General features: G+C 39.3%; 2 protein-coding genes across 2 annotated transcripts in view; one reads left to right on the top strand and one right to left on the bottom strand.

The window, feature by feature from the left end:
• Positions 1 to 8,654, bottom strand: part of LOC103516257 (AP-2 complex subunit alpha) — a 17,625-nt gene extending 8,971 nt beyond the window's left edge. The window contains 5 exon segments of the mRNA XM_026828708.1: positions 5,936 to 6,176; positions 6,737 to 6,971; positions 7,320 to 7,367; positions 7,818 to 7,853; positions 8,554 to 8,654. Of these exon segments, the coding sequence (XP_026684509.1) occupies positions 5,936 to 6,176; positions 6,737 to 6,971; positions 7,320 to 7,367; positions 7,818 to 7,853; positions 8,554 to 8,633 (640 nt within the window). The 5' untranslated portion in view covers positions 8,634 to 8,654.
• A 9,301-nt stretch (positions 8,655 to 17,955) lies between these two features.
• LOC113470337 overlaps positions 17,956 to 18,383 on the top strand; it is a 24,339-nt gene continuing 23,911 nt past the window's right edge. Inside the window, exon 1 of the mRNA XM_026828709.1 lies at positions 17,956 to 18,136. The gene's annotated coding sequence lies outside the window, so the exon portion shown is untranslated. The remainder of the gene's footprint in view (positions 18,137 to 18,383) is intronic.

Genomic DNA, 18,383 nt, shown 5'->3' on the forward strand with positions numbered 1-18,383 from the left:
CATTACCTGTATAACTAGCCGTCACTATGCGGGACAGCCGGGACACAGCCAGTCCAATACAGCCCTTGTACTCCTCAGGGTTCCTCTTGACCAGGGCGTCAATCAGGGATGCCGCTGCCGTCACAACACCCAGATGTTGATCGTTGAGAAGATGTACAATACGGGATGTCCATTCACCCCCGGGGATAATGTCCTGGGAGGTACGGAATAGACGCAGAAGACACAAGGCGGCGGATTGTTTAACCACGTCCATGGTGTCTCTGGAATGAACAAATATTAGGGAAGAAATTCAACAAGTAGGTACATATCCCTACAAAACATACCACTTCGTGACATAATAAAAAGTGAAAGCAAAAAAAAAAGTATTTATATAAAAAAAAGTTATTCAGTTGTTTGCGCGGAAAAAATCCCCTAAGTCACGCCTAGTTGGTTTGGAAGGTAGTGCCTGCCTTTTAAGCCCTAAGTTGTGGGTTCGATTCCCGCCCGAGGCGAACTTTATGGTAAACAGATAAGGTTGGTTCTCGGAAGGGCTGACTTTGTCCTACCCTGTCCTATCTTTGAATTGCAGACAATAAGACCTCAGTAGTCAAACTTCCCTCTGTTTTTCTTCTTCTTCGCCTTCTCCCGTGTTCAGACGGGGTCGGCGTTTTTCGTCAGCCTCTCAATCAGCCCCTAGGTAATTGCTTTGGACGGACCTCTAGTTTTGGCTACAAAAATGTTACAAGTGGATGTCCTTCGCACTCAACCTTCGCTATTTCCTTAGCTAGGGAATTTTCAGGCTGGTATTCTCCCGGTTTAAAGTCCCCCAGCCAGACTAAGCTGGTCTACTCCCTATTTGAAGTAATGAAAAAATAATAAAATCACGATTCAGCAGGGATTGAACCCACGCCCTCTTGATTACCAGGATTGAACCCACGCCCTCTTGATTACCAGACGAGCAGGTGCTGTTACTTACCCTGATACTAATAGCTTGGGAATGTCATGACCGAATGCCTCCGCCATCTCTTTGCTGCCAATGTTGGCAATACACTGCATGGCCAAGTTAACATGGATAGGGTTCCTGAAAAGCAAACCCAGTAAGTCAGTTGTTAATAAAGACAAGGATGTGCATTAGGGGGCAGTGGAGGAAGGTGGAAGAATGGTGAGAGTTTGTTGGGATTCGAAGTTGGGTCAATCAGTTGGTAAAAAGAACACTGACCTACGAGCATAGATATCTATTCTATAATAAGTAATAAGTTATTGAATAAATCGTTTCATAACCAGGAAGACAAGTAGGGTTGTTAGCCAGCCTAGTTAGCTTAGTTGGTACTCGTAAGTTGTTAATAAAGACAAGGATGTGCATTAGGGGGCAGTAGAAGAAGGTGGAAGAATGGTGAGAGTTGGGATTCGAAGTTGGGTCAATCAGTTGGTAAAAAGAACACTGACCTACGAGCATAGATATCTATTGTATAATAAGTAATAAGTTATTGAATAAATCGTTTCATAACCAGGAAGACAAGTAGGGTTGTTAGCCAGCCTAGTTAGCTTAGTTGGTAGCGCGTCTGCCTTGGAAGCGCTAGGCCGCGGGTTCGATTCCCGCCCAGGGCGGATTTTATCCTGATGGGATAATGTTCGTTCTCGGAACGGCCGGCTTTCTCCTATCCTGTCCTCCTTCTCTCTTCGATTTCGGGACGATAAGACCATAGCAGTTACAGTTCCCTCTGTCAAACCTCTTAAAAAAAAGCAGGGTTAGGGTACACTTGGTAGTTATTGTAGTGGGTTGGCTGAAGACGGAGGTATGAAAGCTGGCTGCAGATTTCAATCATATTTTCCTTTTATAGCAGTTACAGTTCCCTCTATCAAACCTCTTAAAAAAAAGCAGGGTTGTTAGGGTACACTTGGTAGTTATTGTAGTGGGTTGGCTGAAGACGGAGGTATGAAAGCTGGCTGCAGATTTCAATCATATTTTCCTTTCGCACTTCCCCCTTTTCCGAAGCTCAATTCCCCTCTTTTGGCGTGAGCGCCTGTACTAAACCATAGGAATTTAAAGTTATGAATTAGGTAACTACAAAACTTATTACTTTTATATGATACAATGGATACACGTTCCGGTTTTGATCTTATCCGACTCGAGTTTCGTCCATCTCCGTGGACTTTTTCAAGGAAACATATTTAATAATAACATAGGAATTTAAGATGGAACACCATCAGAATCGGAATCGTTTTCATTTCCGAACGGAAAATATAACTTTTAATACCTCCGGTTCTGAATAACATGCTTAAATGTGTGATTATTATGTCTGTATTGGTAAATGTTAAAAAAAAATGTAAAATATTCACACAAAACATGTACTTAAACCCCTCTTGTAACTCCAAGCTAGCCAGTCAGGTTAGAGGTTCAGTTGTCTAATCAAGAGCACTATTTTTTTTACGATTCTCGGCATCGAACCCGGGACCTTCTGCAGGGTGAACTCACCTAGACTGGAGATCATTCTTGATACTCTGAATGATAAGCTTGATCAGATCACTGTTCGTGTTGACTAATACAGAAATGAACACTAATCGCCTCAAACAGGACCGCATTCTTGGCGTTCGAATGCTGCACCTTTTTAGACTTGGGCGGCTCTTGCGCCTTGTTCAGTATGGTTTCTAGACATTCGTTGAGCCGCCCCCTAACACCGGGATCGTCGGGCGGTTGGTAGTTCTGCAGGAGACGCAGCAGTTTGACACTGAGCCACGGAGCTGGGACAAAGTAGTACGTGTAGTCTTGTAGATCTGGATGGGGGAGGAGGAAGAGAAAAATCAAATAAGAATGTCTAGGCTGGTAGTCTGTCTCTCTAACTTTGCTGTAAGGCTCAAACTGTGAGAAGGAACCAAAGAAAGAAAAATAAAATAAGAACAGTGAAAAGTGAAGTTATAAGTGCTAAAGAGATGGAAGAGAAAATGTAACCAATGTTCAACAATGTACCTAGGCAGAGTAGGCAGTCTCTGTGTATTTGCATACTACGGAACCTACAATCTCACATAACAATGTTGTTTGATCCTGTCATATCATTCTCAGAAGTGAACAATTAATATAAAAGATCTGCTGAGATCTTCTTCTATATCTTGAGTGTTTTCTAATTTCTGAGAATTTGTCATGAATCTCATGATCCTGTTTCTCGATCCTGGAGTTGAAATGAAACCTGTTAAGTAATCAATCTTCAATAAGTAATCAATAACTGCACTATTTCAATAGGATCTGCATTACAAGAGCCAAGAATGTCAGTAACAATCACATTCCACAAATGTTTGAAATAAGAACAGTGAAGTTATAAGTGCTAAAGAGATAGAAGACAAAATGTAACCAATGTTCAACAATGTACCTACCTAGGCAGAGGACAGTCTCTGTGTATTTACATACTACGGGACCTACAATCTCACATAACAATGTTGTTTGATCCTGTCATATCATTCTCAGAAGTGAACAATTAATATAAAAGATCTGATCTTCTTCTGTATCTTGAGTGTTTCCTAATTTCTGAGAATTTGTCATGAATCTCATGATCCTGTTTCTAGATCCTGGAGTTGAAATGAAACCTGTTAACTTGTTAAGTAGGTAATCAATCTTCGATAAGTAATCAATGACTGCACTATTTCAATAGGATCTGCATTACAAGAGCCAACAAGAATGTCAGTAACAATCACATTCCACATATGTATAAACCTAGGTATTTCTAGCAAAGCAAGTTCAAAGCCTTTTCAATTATTTCCTTATCAATTTAAGAAAATCACGGTGATGAATAGAACATCCAACCTTGTTAATCAATCAGTTCAGCTTCAGTTTCTTGCAGAGCTCCAAAGAAGAGGAAGTGGACCATTTCAATAAGGAAGAAACGAAATGAGATTAATTTTCATTCAAAAGGAGGTGTGGAGACAGTTTTCTTATTGCTGTAAGCCCTCAGCTACCCTCTAATCCACCTACTACCTATTTTCCAGATAACTTTCCGAGAATTCCGAGTAACAATCGGCTTTTCCTACGATGGAACAGGGCGATGTAAGAGAAAGTTCTCGCAGTGTCTTACTTACCTAAATCCGGTTCAAAGAAAAAAGAAACAACAAGAAAGAATAAAGCCTTTTCAATTATTTCCTTATCAATTTAAGAAAATCATGGTGATGAATAGAACATCCAACCTTGTTAATCAATCAGTTCAGCTTCAGTTTCTTGCAGAGCTCCAAAGAAAAGGAAGTGGACCATTTCAATAAGGAAGAAACGAAATGAGATTAATTTTCATTCAAAAGGAGGTGTGGAGACAGTTTTCTTATTGCTGTAAGCCCTCAGCTACCCCCTAATCCACCTACTACCTATTTTCCAGATAACTTTCCGAGAATTCCGAGTGACAATCGGCTTTTCCTACAATGGAACAGGGCGATGTAAGAGAAAGTTCTCGCAGTGTCTTACTTACCTAAATCCGGTTCAAAGAAAAAAGAAACAACAAGAAAGAATACTTCTTTTGAAAGAAATAAGGAAAAACTTTTTAAAACATTTGAAATAACTTGGGTTTTCCAATAAATTTCAGTAAAAAACACGGCTAATGATTTTTTTAACACGCCGCCATTTGCAAAAAAAGCCAAATGATCAATCTCGAGAAATCAGCTGTTTTTTTATGTAAATAAAAATCAAGCTCCGTTCACACGATACGCGGTGCGAACACGTCATTATTTCTCCCAGGACGCGAAGTTACGTTTTGTATGGCTGCCTGAAAATTTAATAAGGTATGCAATGTGCACACCACAAAAAGAACTTTATGAAAGAAGGGTCTAATCCAACTTTAGGTAGGTAAAATGGATTTTCTTATGCAGCATGAAGAATCAGTGATAACACGTTGAATACTCCAATCCAGTTACTAATTATCTAATTAATAGATCACTAAAGTTAACCGACGTTGTGCGTGGTTGGTATCCGGGTGCGTGACCATCTGGGCAAACGCGTTCTGCTACCTTTTTCCCCACTGAGGCTATGTAAGAAGGCTGCTAGCTTGTCCCAAAAGGAGGATAAAAAGATCTGAATTTGGTAGGAGTAGGTAGGGGAACACGGGGCAAAATGGCACCTCTAGTGCTAAAATATTTTTATGAGGGTAAGTACCAAAAAAGGCCATTTTGTTCATTTTCCCCCTAGATAAATAATACTTTTTTTTAAGAGGTTTGACAGAGGGAACTGTAACTGCTATGGTCTTATCGTCCCGAAAATCGAAGAGAGAAGGAAGACAGGATAGGAGAAAGCCAGCCGTTCCGAGAACGAACATTATCCCATCAGGATAAAATCAAAGAGAGAAGGAAGACAGGATAGGAGAAAGCCAGCCGTTCCGAGAACAAACATTATCCCATCAGGATAAAATCCGCCCCGGGAATCGAGCCCAGTGGCCTAGCGCTTACAAGGCAGACGCACTACCAACTAAGCTAGCTAGGCTGGCTGAACCTTAACTTAATTTATGCCGACAACCTAGCGCTTACAAGGCAGACGCACTACCAACTAAGCTAACTAGGCTGGCCATTTCACTTCTTGGATTTGGCGTTTAAATAATACTTCTGAGCAAAATGCCGAATTTGGTATTTATGGACTTATCAAGTAGAGGTACCTATTGTCGGCATGAGTAAACTTTATACCTAATGTCCATATCAGACCGCTATAATTGAGAAATTAATTTTAATGTTGTTTTATTTATTTAGCTTATAGAATGATAGGCATAACCTAAATAGATCATGTAATTATGTACTTGCATACTCGTTAAGAAGTTGTAGATTACCTTGTTAATCCTCTGGCCGTTTTGGGATAAAACGGTTGTTGACATGAACAAGGAAAAAACTGTCTTCTTTTAAAAAGGTTTCATAGAGGGAACTGTAAAAAGAGGTTTGATAGAGGGAACTCTTTGTACTTTTCAAATACATAATAAAAATTGATGTATAAGCTACTCACCTAGAATATACCCGCCCACTTTGACCATATTCTCGTGGCAGGCCGGTGCTTGCAGGGCTTCGAACACGGTCTTGGCGGCATAGCCCTGCACCTCGTCCCTGTTGATGACTATCTGTATGACCCTATACCACACCTCCTCCGAGACATAGTCCCCTGCTATCCGGATCAGGTTCAGTATCACGTCCACGTACCACGTGAAATCCGTCGCGTACTTCTCGGCCAGGATCGCCACTTTCAGTACCTGGGGAAAAGTATACCATTGACCATTATTCAACGAAAAAAGTCATAAGTCAGAAATAGTGGGATAACTTTGATAAACAACGTTAGAATCACTAGGACAGCTTTCCGTGCTCCTTAAAGCGGAAAGCAAAAACTAGAACTTTTTCTTCTGTCAGCAAAATTAGTTGCTCAAACTAATCATCTTTTGGCCAGCCTGGTTAGCTTGGTTGGTAGCGCGTCTGCCTTGTAAGCGCTAGGCCGCGGGTTCAATTCTCCCGGGGCGGATTTTATCCTGAACGGATACTCAGAAGGCTGGCTTTCTCCTATCCTGCCTTATCCTCGTCTTTGAACACTTTAGCAGTTATGTGACTTAAAAACCCTTAGGGAAGCCACTCACTATCAGGTATCAGGTAGACCTGACAGGCGGACCTGATCAGGTATACCTGTCAGGTCTACCCCATAGTGAGTTGCTGGCCTTAAATAAATACACAATAAATAAATAGGTAGGTATTTACAGTCGAATGACGAGTGCTTTTTTTTCGACACTGGGAGGACTCGAACCCAGAACCACGGAACACTCACCATTTCTTCCCGTATGGAATAGTCCGCCGTCTCCAGATAGTTGAGCATCTCCTGTACGATATCTTCCGCGTTACTCTTATCGCACATCGCATACAATAAATCCACCGCTTGCTGCCGCACGGATACGTCCTTCTCCATTTTCATCGACAGAATAACTACTTCCTGGTGTTTCTTCACTGCCTCGTGTGATAGTTCGCTGTTGGCCAGGGAACACATGGATTCTAGTGCTAGATACCTGTGACCAAACAAGAGGCATTCTTAATAATTATTACAAGAGGTTTGATAGAGGGAACTGTAACTGCCAAGGTCTTATCGTCCCGAAACCGAAGAGAGAAGGAAGAGAGAATAGGAGAAAGCCAGCCGTTCCGAGAACGAACCTTATGTATCCGTTCAGGATAAAATATTAGTTGGTGAAGCTGAGAGCCTTTTCACAATTTTTGTGGATAGCATTACTAAGAGCTTCCTTTGCTGTTCCTACCATTTTCATTTTAACTCTAGTCAAGGGCCGTTTCCACTTGTCGTTCGGAAAAAATCGACTTTGCTACTCGCGCGGTCAAGAAAGTTGCTTTCGGTGAATACATACCGTAGGTTAGTTTCCCGGTTGGACAAAAACTGGCCCAGCTGGTTACAAATTACAAGAGGTTTGACAGAGGGAACTGTAACTGCTAAGGTCTTATCGTCCCGAAACCGAAGAGAGAGGCAAGACAGAATAGGAGAAAGCCAGCCATTCCGAGAACGAACCTTATGTATCCGTTCAGGATAAAATATTAGTTGCTGAAGCTGAGAGCCTTTTCACAATTTTTGTGGATAGCATTACTAAGAGCTTCCTTTGCTGTTCCTACCATTTTCATTTTAACTCTAGTAAAGGGCCATTTCCACATGTCGTTCGGAAAAAATCGACTTAGCTACTATGTAAATTTGTCCTCACGAGGCTGAGAGTACCCCGTATTCCGTATTTCAACAAACAGTCTGCTGGGAATCGAACCCAGTGTGGTACTCGCGCGGTCAAGAAAGTTGCTTTCGGTGAATACATACCGTAGGTTAGTTTCCCGGTTGGACAAAAACTGGCCCAGCTGGTTACAGGGCAGCGGATTGTTTAACCACGTCCATGGTGTCTCTGGAATGAACAAATATTAGGGATGAAATTCAACAAGTAGGTAGGTACATATCCCTACAAAACATACCACTTTGTGGCATAATAAAAAGCGAAAGCAAAAAAAAGTATTTTTATAAAAAACAAAAGTTATTCAGTTGTTTGCGCGGAAAAACTCTCCTAAGTCATGCCTAGTTGGCTTGGAAGGTAGAGTGCCTTTTAAGCCCTAAGCTGTGGGTTCGATTTCCGCCCGAGGCGAACTTTATGCTAAACAGATAAGGTTCGTTCTCGGAAGGGCTGACTTTGTCCTACCCTGTCCTATCTTTGAATTGCAGACAATAACACCTCAGTAGTTAAACTTCCCTCTGTTTTTCTTCTTCTTCGCCTTCTCCCGTGTTCAGACGGGGTCGGCGTTTTTCCTCAACCTCTCAATCAGCCCCTAGGTGATTGCTTTGGACGGACCTTTGGTTTTGGCTACAAAAATTTTACAAGTGGATGTCCTTCGCACTCAACCTTTGCTATTTCCTTAGCAAGGGAATTTTCAGGCTGGTATCCTCCCTGTTTAATTTTCAGGCTGGTATCCTTTCAGGTTGGTACCCTCCCCCAGCCAGACTAAGCTGGTCTACTCCCTATTTGAAGTAATGAAAAAATAATAAAATCACGATTCAGCAGGGATTGAACCCACGCCCTCTTGATTACCAGACGAGCAGGTGCTGCTACTTACCCTGATACTAATAGCTTGGGAATGTCATGACCGAATGCCTCCGCCATCTCTTTGCTGCCAATGTTGGCAATACACTGCATGGCCAAGTTAACATGGATAGGGTTCCTGAAAAGCAAACCAAGTAAGTAAGTTGTTAATAAAGACAAGGATGTGCATTATGGGGCAGTGGAGGAAGGTGGAAGAATGGTGAGAGTTTGTTGGGATTCGAAGTTGGGTCAATCAGTTGGTAAAAAGAACACTGACCTACCTTATCAGAAAATGATTTTTTTGTTCTATTATTGTTCTATTATTTTATTATCTAAGTAGTGAAAGTACTTGTTTGTGTGACAATCCTCCCACAAATACCAATTCACCAATGCTGTACTTTCCCCCTTTTTAACTAACTTATGAATAAGTAATAAGTACAACTTACTATACTTTATGTTTTGCCCTACGTACCTACAAAATAAAGAAAAATTTGATTCAAGTATGTAACAGTAATTATACACTGTAACTAAATATGTTAGAGAGAGTATTGTTTATTTATTTTTTCTAAAACTATATTAAGTAAGTAACTAGGATTATCTGTGATATTCTTCCCATAAATAGATACATATGTAATTGCTATGGCCTATTACTTACTACACATGCACCTTAATAAACAAAAACGGATGCAAAATTCAGTATTTGAAACTTACAATTTCTGATGTCTGATATGAAGACAGCAAGTCCCCGCATACTATCACCACGCACAGCCGGCATGATGTGAGAGTTTGGGACTACAGAAATCACTGAGTGCCTTGAATCCTGAAACCAAAATTAAACCACCTTTTACTCGCCTTTTCCCGTGTTCAGACGGGGTAGGCGTTTTTCGTCAGCCTCTCCATCAGCCCTAATTTCGAGCAAATTTGGGTGGCCAAGCTAGAAATATCATTACAAGATAAAATGAAAATCATAAAAAAAAACTTTGAAATGAAAAACCTTACCTCTGTATTGACGCCACTAGCTTTAAGGAACAAATAGCCACATAGTTGATCCGCCATGATAGAATCTGAATGTCTAGACTGACTACTATCAAACTTATAGTAGGAACCTGTCCATAGTAAATCATGATATACCTGCAATAAGAATCAGATAAGCCAGTCTAGTTAGCTTGGGGGATCGTACACAAAAAGGCCTGTTGTTGTTGTTGTTGTAGCGGCTTTAGCTTTCGCCGAATGGCGATAGCAGAATAAAGAAAGATGTCTTTTTGTATCTGCTATACACCGGGGTGATGGTCTCTAGCTCTAGCATTGTTAAATTGGCTGGCTCGTCCTGAACCGCAGTCAACCATCGTGAGGACTTGTACTTGGTCTTTAAAAGCAGAGAGAACACTTTGAGGAACTGCCAGCTTGCTAGACAAAAAGGCCTCTCCGAGGCTTGCTTAGATGTAGAATAGAATATATCCTGTTTATAGTGCCAGAATGAGAATGAAAAGTCCCTTTACTCCCGCAGTCTAAACAAGGTCTTATGTATTTGGTACAGAATAGGTGTAAATTTTATAAACAAAAAAACTTTGTTTAAATTAAAAGCTTCTACGAATCTAGCTTGGAGGGTAGCACGCCTGCATAGTGCATAGTAAGCGCTAGGTCGCGGGTGCAATTCCCAACCGGAGCGAAATTTATCCTACACACATAAGGCGGCTTTCACACTGAGGTAACACGTCGCAAGTAGCAAGTCGCAAGATGCTACGTAGCATGCATCTTCAAAGACCAGACCATTATTTCAAATGAAACCTTCCTCACTGAGGATACATGTTGCTACTTGAACCCTGGAAACAAGTAACAGTGTTACTTCAACACCAACAGTCTGGAGTTTTGTTGGTTGCTACTTGTGATTGTTTGTGGGAAAAATTATTTTTTGAATCTTTTTTATTGTCACATGTTGTTAGTTGTTACTCCAATGTGAAAGTTCATGTTTCTTTGAACAAGTTTCAGGACGTAAGCAGTAGCATCTTGCGACTTGCTACTTGCGACATGTTACCTCAGTGCGAAACGCGCCTAAGAGAGAAAAATATTTCAGTGGACACTCACTATTTGCTTTTCGGAATACTTGTTAGACGACAGCAGATTGACTGCCTCCATATGACCAAAGTCTATGTCGTGTCCCAGCAGGAATATAAACAAGAGCTTGCAGTAGTATCATGGAAGCAGAAGTAGAGAAAGCCATTGGGGAAATTAAGAAAGAAAAGGCAGTGGACACTCACTATTTGTTTTTCAGAATACTTGTTAGACGACAGCAGATTGACTGCCTCCATATGACCAAAGTCTATGTCGTGTCCCAGCAGGAATATAAACAAGAGCTTGCACACATATTTCTTCTTCTGATAGCCATCCAAAGTTTTGTCTCCCTTGAACTTGCTTCGGATGTTGGCCAGCTCCTTGTTTATCCTTTTGATTTCCGCTTCCTTGCTTTTGCCTGGGAAAAAGTAGGGGATGGGAAAATGAGTGTGAGTATGGGAAAACAAAGGAGAAAAGAAGATAATAAATAAAATTTATTTTTATTAACTTAAAGCAAGATTCAAATATTCCCGACAGCCAGCCTAGTTAGCTTAGTTGGTAGTGCATCTGCCTTGTAAGCGCTAGGCCGCGGGTTCTCGTTCTCGGAACGGCTGGCTTTCTCCTATCCTGTCTTCCTTCTCTCTTCGATTTCGGGACGATAAGACCATAGCAGCGAAGACGGAGGTATGAAAGCTGGCTGCAGATTTCAATCATATTTTCCTTTCGCACTTTCTCCTTTTCCGAAGCTCAATTCCCCTCTTTTGGCGTGAGCGCCTGTACTAAACCATAGGAATTTAAGATGGAACACCATCAGAATTGGAATCGTTTTCATTTCCGAACGGAAAATATAACTTTTAATACCTCCGGTTCTGAATAACATGCTTAAATGTGTGATTATTATGTCTGTATTGGTAAATGTTAAAAAAAAAATGTAAAATATTCACACAAAACATGTACTTAAACCCCTCTTGTAACTCCAAGCTAGCCAGTCAGGTTAGAGGTTCAGCTGTCTAATCAAGAGAACTATTTTTTTACGATTCTCGGCATCGAACCCGGGACCTTCTGCGGGGTTAACTCACCTAGACTGGAGATCATTCTTGATACTCTGAATGATAAGCTTGATCAGATCACTGTTCGTGTTGACTAATACAGAAATGAACGATGTAAATAAAAATCAAGCTCCGTTCACACGATACGCGGTGCGAACACGTCATCATTTCTCCCAGGACGCGAAGTTACGTTTTGTATGGCTGCCTGAAAATAGTATAAGGTATGCAATGTGCACACCACAAAAAGGACTTTATGAAAGAAGGGTCTAATCTCTAATCCAACTTTAAGGTGGATTTCCACCAACGCGACTTTTGCCGCGCGACAGGGTCGCGCGGCAAAAATCGCATAGTGGAAACGTGTCGCGCGACTATTATCAAATAAGAATGTCTAGGCTGGTAGTCTGTCTCTCTAACTTTGCTGTAAGGCTCAAACTGTGAGAAGGAACCAAAGAAAGAAACATAATAGGTATCATAAATTATTTGCGGTGAAGCTGAAAGACTCTTCACAATTTTTGTGGATATCACAGCAAAACCAAGAGCCTCCTTTACTGATTCTGCCATTTCTATACACTTCATAGGTATCATAAATTATTTGTGGTGAAGCGGAAAGACTCTTCCCAATTTTTGTGGATATCACAGCAAAACCAAGAGCCTCCTTTACTGATTCTGCCATTTCTATACACTTTCTTTTTATCTAACAATACTGCAAATTATTTGTGTGTGAAGCTGAAAGACTCTTCACAATTTTTGTGGATATCACAGCAAAACCAAGAGCCTCCTTTACTGATTCTGCCATTTCTATACACTTTCTTTTTATCTAATAATACTGCCACTGGTCACTACTCAATTAAAGGACATAGGTACTCAACTTTCCTCACAAGGCTGAGTGAGCCCCAAACTCCAAGAGCAGAGCCGAAAACAATCGACCCCGCCGAGAATCAAACCCAAGTAAATTATTTGTGGTGAAGCTGAAAGACTCTTCACAATTTTTGTGGATATCACAGCAAAACTAAGAGCCTCCTTTACTGATTCTGCCATTTCTATACACTTTATTTTTATCTAATAATACTGCCACTGGTCACTACTCAATTAAAGGACATAGTTACTCAACTTTCCTCACAAGGCTGAGTGAGCCCCAAACTCCAAGAGCAGAGCCGAAAACAATCGACCCCGCCGAGAATCAAACCCAAGACCTCCAGTGTGCAAGTCTAGTGTGATACCCACTCCACCATGGAGGTTGCTAAGTACATTGCGAGATAAGGAAGTTAGCTAAAAAGAAAATTAGAGAAGACATTGCGAAATACGAGGAAGACATAATAAACAAGATTATGGACTTACGCTTTCTTTTTATCTAATAATACTGCCACTGGTCACTACTCAATTAAAGTACATAGTTACTCAACTTTCCTCACAAGGCTGAGTGAGCCCCAAACTCCAAGAGCAGAGCCGAAAACAATCAACACAACACATGCCAAGGCACATTGGGTCTTTTTCAACTAAGGATGTATAAAAGGAGACAATTGATAGGCGATGACAATTTTGTAATTAGGTATTTTTGTTGAATACGAATTGAAATGGTGTGGGTATTTAAAAGATTTCATGGTAATCGATATGGTAATCGAAACAATCTTAATTCCCACACTAATTCAATTGTTATTTCAAATATGCTAACAAATTCAAATGCTTTTCAATATTGTTTTTCTTTGTTTATCAATTGTAATGTTCTTTGTGTACAAATAAAACAAAGTATTTTGGACATATCCGCCAACTACCTAGTCATCGTCATTTTAGTTATTCAAACAGACATCAATTTAGCTGTAGCACCAAAGCAATGCCTACCTTTGTAGGTACGTCGGTAGGTATTACCTATTTGGTAAGTTTAATGAATTCACATAATTGTACCTAGTAAATATTTCTTCGGAATCACCTATGTGGCCTAACAAAATACCTATGTGGCAATCTGGTAATAAAGCACAATTTTATTTTATTTTGCTATTAAATCAATTTACTCACCAAACCTGAATAGATAGCATTCCTAGATATAATCTAGTAACATAATCCAGCTACCACACAAACATATCCGCCAACTACCTAGTCATCGTCATTAGTTATTCAAACAAACATCAATTTAGCTGTAGCACCAAAGCAATGCCTACCTTTGTAGGTACGTCGGTAGGTAGGTAGGTAGGAATTATCTATTTGGTAAGTTTAATGAATTCACATAATTGTACCTAGTAAATATTTTTTCGGAATCTAGGTATGTGGCAATCTGGTAATAACACAATTTTATTTTGCTATTAAATCAATTTACTCACCAAACCTGAATAGATAGCATTCCTAGATATAATCTAGTAACATAATCCAGCTACCATAGGTACCTATGTGGCAATCTGGTAATAAAGCACAATTTTATTTTATTTTGCTATGAAATCAATTTACTCACCAAACCTAAATAGATAGCATTCCTAGATATAATCTAGTAACATAATCCAGCTACCAACTATTTAGCAAGAGTCATCCAAGAGTTCGATGCCATTGCATGTGCAAAATTTATTGTCCAGAATGTTAGTTTGATTTATAGACTGGTTTGTAGATTATTTAGATTGTAAAACCAAGTGCATATGAATGAGATAGAATAGTAAAACTAGGTACCTACTACATTACTAGTAACACATGCAAAGTGCCTACAAAAGGTGCATTCATAAATTTAGATTGTAAAACCAAGTGCATATTATGAATGAGATAGAATAGTAAAACTAGGTACCTACTACATTACTAGTAACACATGCAAAGTGCCTACAAAAGGTGCATTCATAAATTCAGAATACTCTATTCATAAATAAAGTTAGAATATTCGATCATAAATTAATTAGATACATACCTACCTAGATAATAAAACTATCAATTCGTTAATAAATAAAGTCGCACTGTCCATCATAAGTACGTATGGAGGTATGAATAAAATCTGTGGAATCAGTCCAGCATATATGATACCTATAGGTAAGTAAATTTTCAAGGATACCTACAACCTACATACATAGCTTCCCCTGGGGTCTCGCTTTCTGTGTAAGTTTCACAGAATCTACAGTGCAATGAACTACCTAGCAGGTAAGTTTTATTTCAAGTTCTTCGAACAACATTTAGGTATAGGTGGAGATGCCAAGTTTCCCTATGTCTATGCTAAAATATTAGTGGAGATGTCTAGTTTACCTGTGAAGCTATGGTAAAATATTAGTGGAGATGACTAGTTTACCTACAGCCAAAGATTAGTGGAGATGTCAAGTTTCCCTATGTCTATGGTAAAAGATTAGTGGAGATGTCAAGTTTCCCTATGTCTATGGTAAAATATTAGTGGAGATGTCTAGTTTCCCTATGTCTATGGTAAAATATTAGTGGAGATGTCAAGTTTCCCTATGTCTATGGTAAAATATTAGTGGAGATGTCTAGTTTCAATTTTCAAGGATACCTACAACCTACATGTACAAGTACATAGCTTCCCCTGGGGTCTCGCTTTCTGTGTAAGTTTCACAGAATCTACAGTGCAATGAACTACCTAGCAGGTACCTAAGTTTTATTTCAAGTTCTTCGAACAACATTTAGGTATTGGTGGGTGTGCCAAGTTTCCCTATGAAGCTATGGTAAAATATTAGCGGAGATGTCTAGTTTCCCTATGTCTATGGTAAAAGATTAGTGGAGATGTCTAGTTTCCCTATGTCTATGGTAAAATATTAGTGGAGATGTGCAGTTTCCTTATGTCTATGGTAAAAGATTAGTGGAGATATCAAGTTTCCCTATGTCTATGGTAAAAGATTAGTGGAGATGTCTAGTTTACCTATGTCTATGGTAAAAGATTAGTGGAGATGCCAAGTTTCCCTATGTCTATGGTAAAAGATTAGTGGAGATGCCAAGTTTCCCTATGTCTATGGTAAAATATTAGTGGAGATGCCAAGTTTCCCTATGTCTATGGTAAAATATTAGTGGAGATGTCTAGTTTCCCTATGTCTACGGTAAAAGATTAGTGGAGATGTCAAATTCACCAGGTTAAAAATTAGAACTCACTTCGTATTTCAATGAATCTACTTTAATGAGGTAGTACCTATACATGTAAAGTGGTATAGGGTATAGTGTAAAGTAAAGACTACTTAGCTACTTATGTTATGTTTACATGCACCAATACAATATTATGCATACAAGCTATTGTATAGGTATACATACCTAAATAAGGTACCTATAGAAATGTGAAGCAGTTATCAGTGTAAATTGTGTAAGAATAGACGTTTTAATACTAATACATAGTAATAATAGTAACATGCCAATAATATACTTATCTAGGTACTTAAATCATTGGGGACAATACCTATCTATTTAGGAAGGTATATGTAATGTAATGTAGGTACACATTATGTACATAGTGAGTAGGTATAGAAACAAATTGTATTGTTGTCAATGGATGTGAACACAATGCATTTTGCATTGTGAAGGTCAACAATCCTTCACTTAACATATGTCTATAGATAGACTAATATGTACCTCATATTCACTACACTACACTAGGATAGATAACTTGATAGACACTTGAGTAGATAAACACTAGCCACTACTTGAGGTTAACGCTGGAGGCGTTCTCTACCACCTAACCCTTAGAGCTTTATGTTGGTACCTACCTGTGGTACTTAGTCTACGTATATATAGGTATTAACAAGCTGGGCCCGTCCCTCCGGGAATTTTTTAGCCCGTAGTTTAACACAAAACAATGGGAAAATAGATCTCCTGATTTTGTATAAAAAGATGTTTTAACTTGCAATTTTCAAGTCCTGGTGATCAAGGCTGTATTTCCAAAAGCAACTTTTCACTTCATATTTCACAAAATAAAATTATAGGTAATGGTTTTTAATACTTTTAGAAAATTGTTGCCATGGGAGCTGATCACATGCATACCTACCAAGTAATGGCCCAGTGGTTAACAAAATAAATAATTAAGTGGTTCACCAATTTAAAAAGGTTAAGAACCGCTGCTGCTTTAACAAATTCCTATCTGTAATCTAAACTATTTCTATTATTGTTTTAAATGGAAGTTATCAGAGGAACCTTATCTGCAACTGCAACCCACTCTTATCAGAAACCGCGTTGGTGGAAATCCACCTTTATGCAGCATGAAGAATCAGTGACAACACGTTGAATACTCCAATCCAGTTACTAATTATCTAATTGATAGATCACTAAAGTTAACCGACGTTGTGCGTGGTTGGTATCCGGGTGCGTGACCATCTGGGCAAACGCGTTCTGCTACCTTTTTCCCTTTTTTTGGTTTTTTGGCTTTATGGTTTTCTGGACAAAATTTGCACCACCACTTTCGTGTTCCTGATAAAGAGACCTTTTATTTGATATATAGGTCGACCAGGTTTGGATAAGTCCTTCTATGGGAACAGACACACAGACAGACACCGAAGCGAATACTGGGAACAGACACACAGACATACACCGTGGCGAATACAATAGTCCATCCCTATACCTTTTATTATTACTATTGTAATTTAATAAAGGAACGACGGACTAAAAATTGTGTCTTCTTCTTTTTCTTCTTCAAAGTTGTTTTTGGTATGACAATGGATTGAACTGTAACTGCTAAGATCCTATAGTAAAGAGAAGGAGGACAGGAAGCCAGCCGTTCTGAGAACGAACCTTAAATGTTTAGGATAAAGTTCTAACCAGAGGTTGCCCAGCCTAGTTAGCTTGGCAGGTAGTGCGTCGGGGTAACTAGACTGGGCTGTCTTCTTTTTCTTCTTCTTCAAAGTTGTTTTGGTATGACGATGGATCGAACTGTAACTGCTAAGGTCTTATCGTAAAGAGAAGGAGGACAGGAAGCCAGCCGTTCCGAGAACGGACCTTAAATGTTTAGGATAAAGTTCTAACCAGAGGTTGCCCAGCCTAGTTAGCTTGGCAGGTAGTGCGTCGGGGTAACTAGACTGGGCAAAGAACGGCTATTTTTCTATAGAAAACTGTGCGAATATTATCTATAAATCATCCATTTCTTCATAATATTATTTTATCAAGCATGCGTTATTTACACTCATTTCTTCTTTAATTTTTTTTTTCTTCTTTGTCTTCTTCTTCTCCTCCTCTTCTTCTTCTTTGTCTTTATCATTTTCCCCCAGACGCGTGATAATTGCATGCTTCGTACATCGTATCGTCCCTGGGTATAATATTATTTTATCAAGCATGCGTTATGTGCACTCATTTCTTCTTGAATTTTATTTTTTCTTTTCTTCTTTGTAGTCTTCTTCTTCTTCTCCTCCTCTTCCTCTTTATCATTTTCCCCCAGACGCGTGATAATTGCATGCTTCGTACATCGTATCGTCCCGACAATGCTCGTAATATCGTATTCGTACATTTCGTATCTTCAGATTCTTCAGTTCATGAAAAACATGTGACCGCGTCGGAGTTATACTTGTGATACGAGAAGTTTTATCGTTCTTTTTTTTAATTTTCAAACAACACTGACATCGAAATAAACTTGTAAGTTTTCTTTAGTTTTTTTAGAATTAATTTTATTTTTATTGGGTAATTTTCAAACAACACTGACATCGAAATAAACTTGTAAGTTTTCTTTAGTTTTTTTAGAATTAATTTTATTTATTGGGCTTAGAGTTTTTAGAGCTGTTTGCAGGAAGATAGAAAAAAAGTCATGGAAGCCAGCCTAGTTAGCTTAGTTGGTAGTGCGTCTGCCTTGTAAGCGCTAGGCCGCGGGTTCGATTCCCGCCCG

Source organism: Diaphorina citri, unplaced genomic scaffold, assembly GCF_000475195.1.
Source record: "Diaphorina citri unplaced genomic scaffold, Diaci psyllid genome assembly version 1.1 scaffold1526, whole genome shotgun sequence".
Classification (NCBI taxonomy): Eukaryota; Metazoa; Arthropoda; class Insecta; order Hemiptera; family Psyllidae; genus Diaphorina; species Diaphorina citri.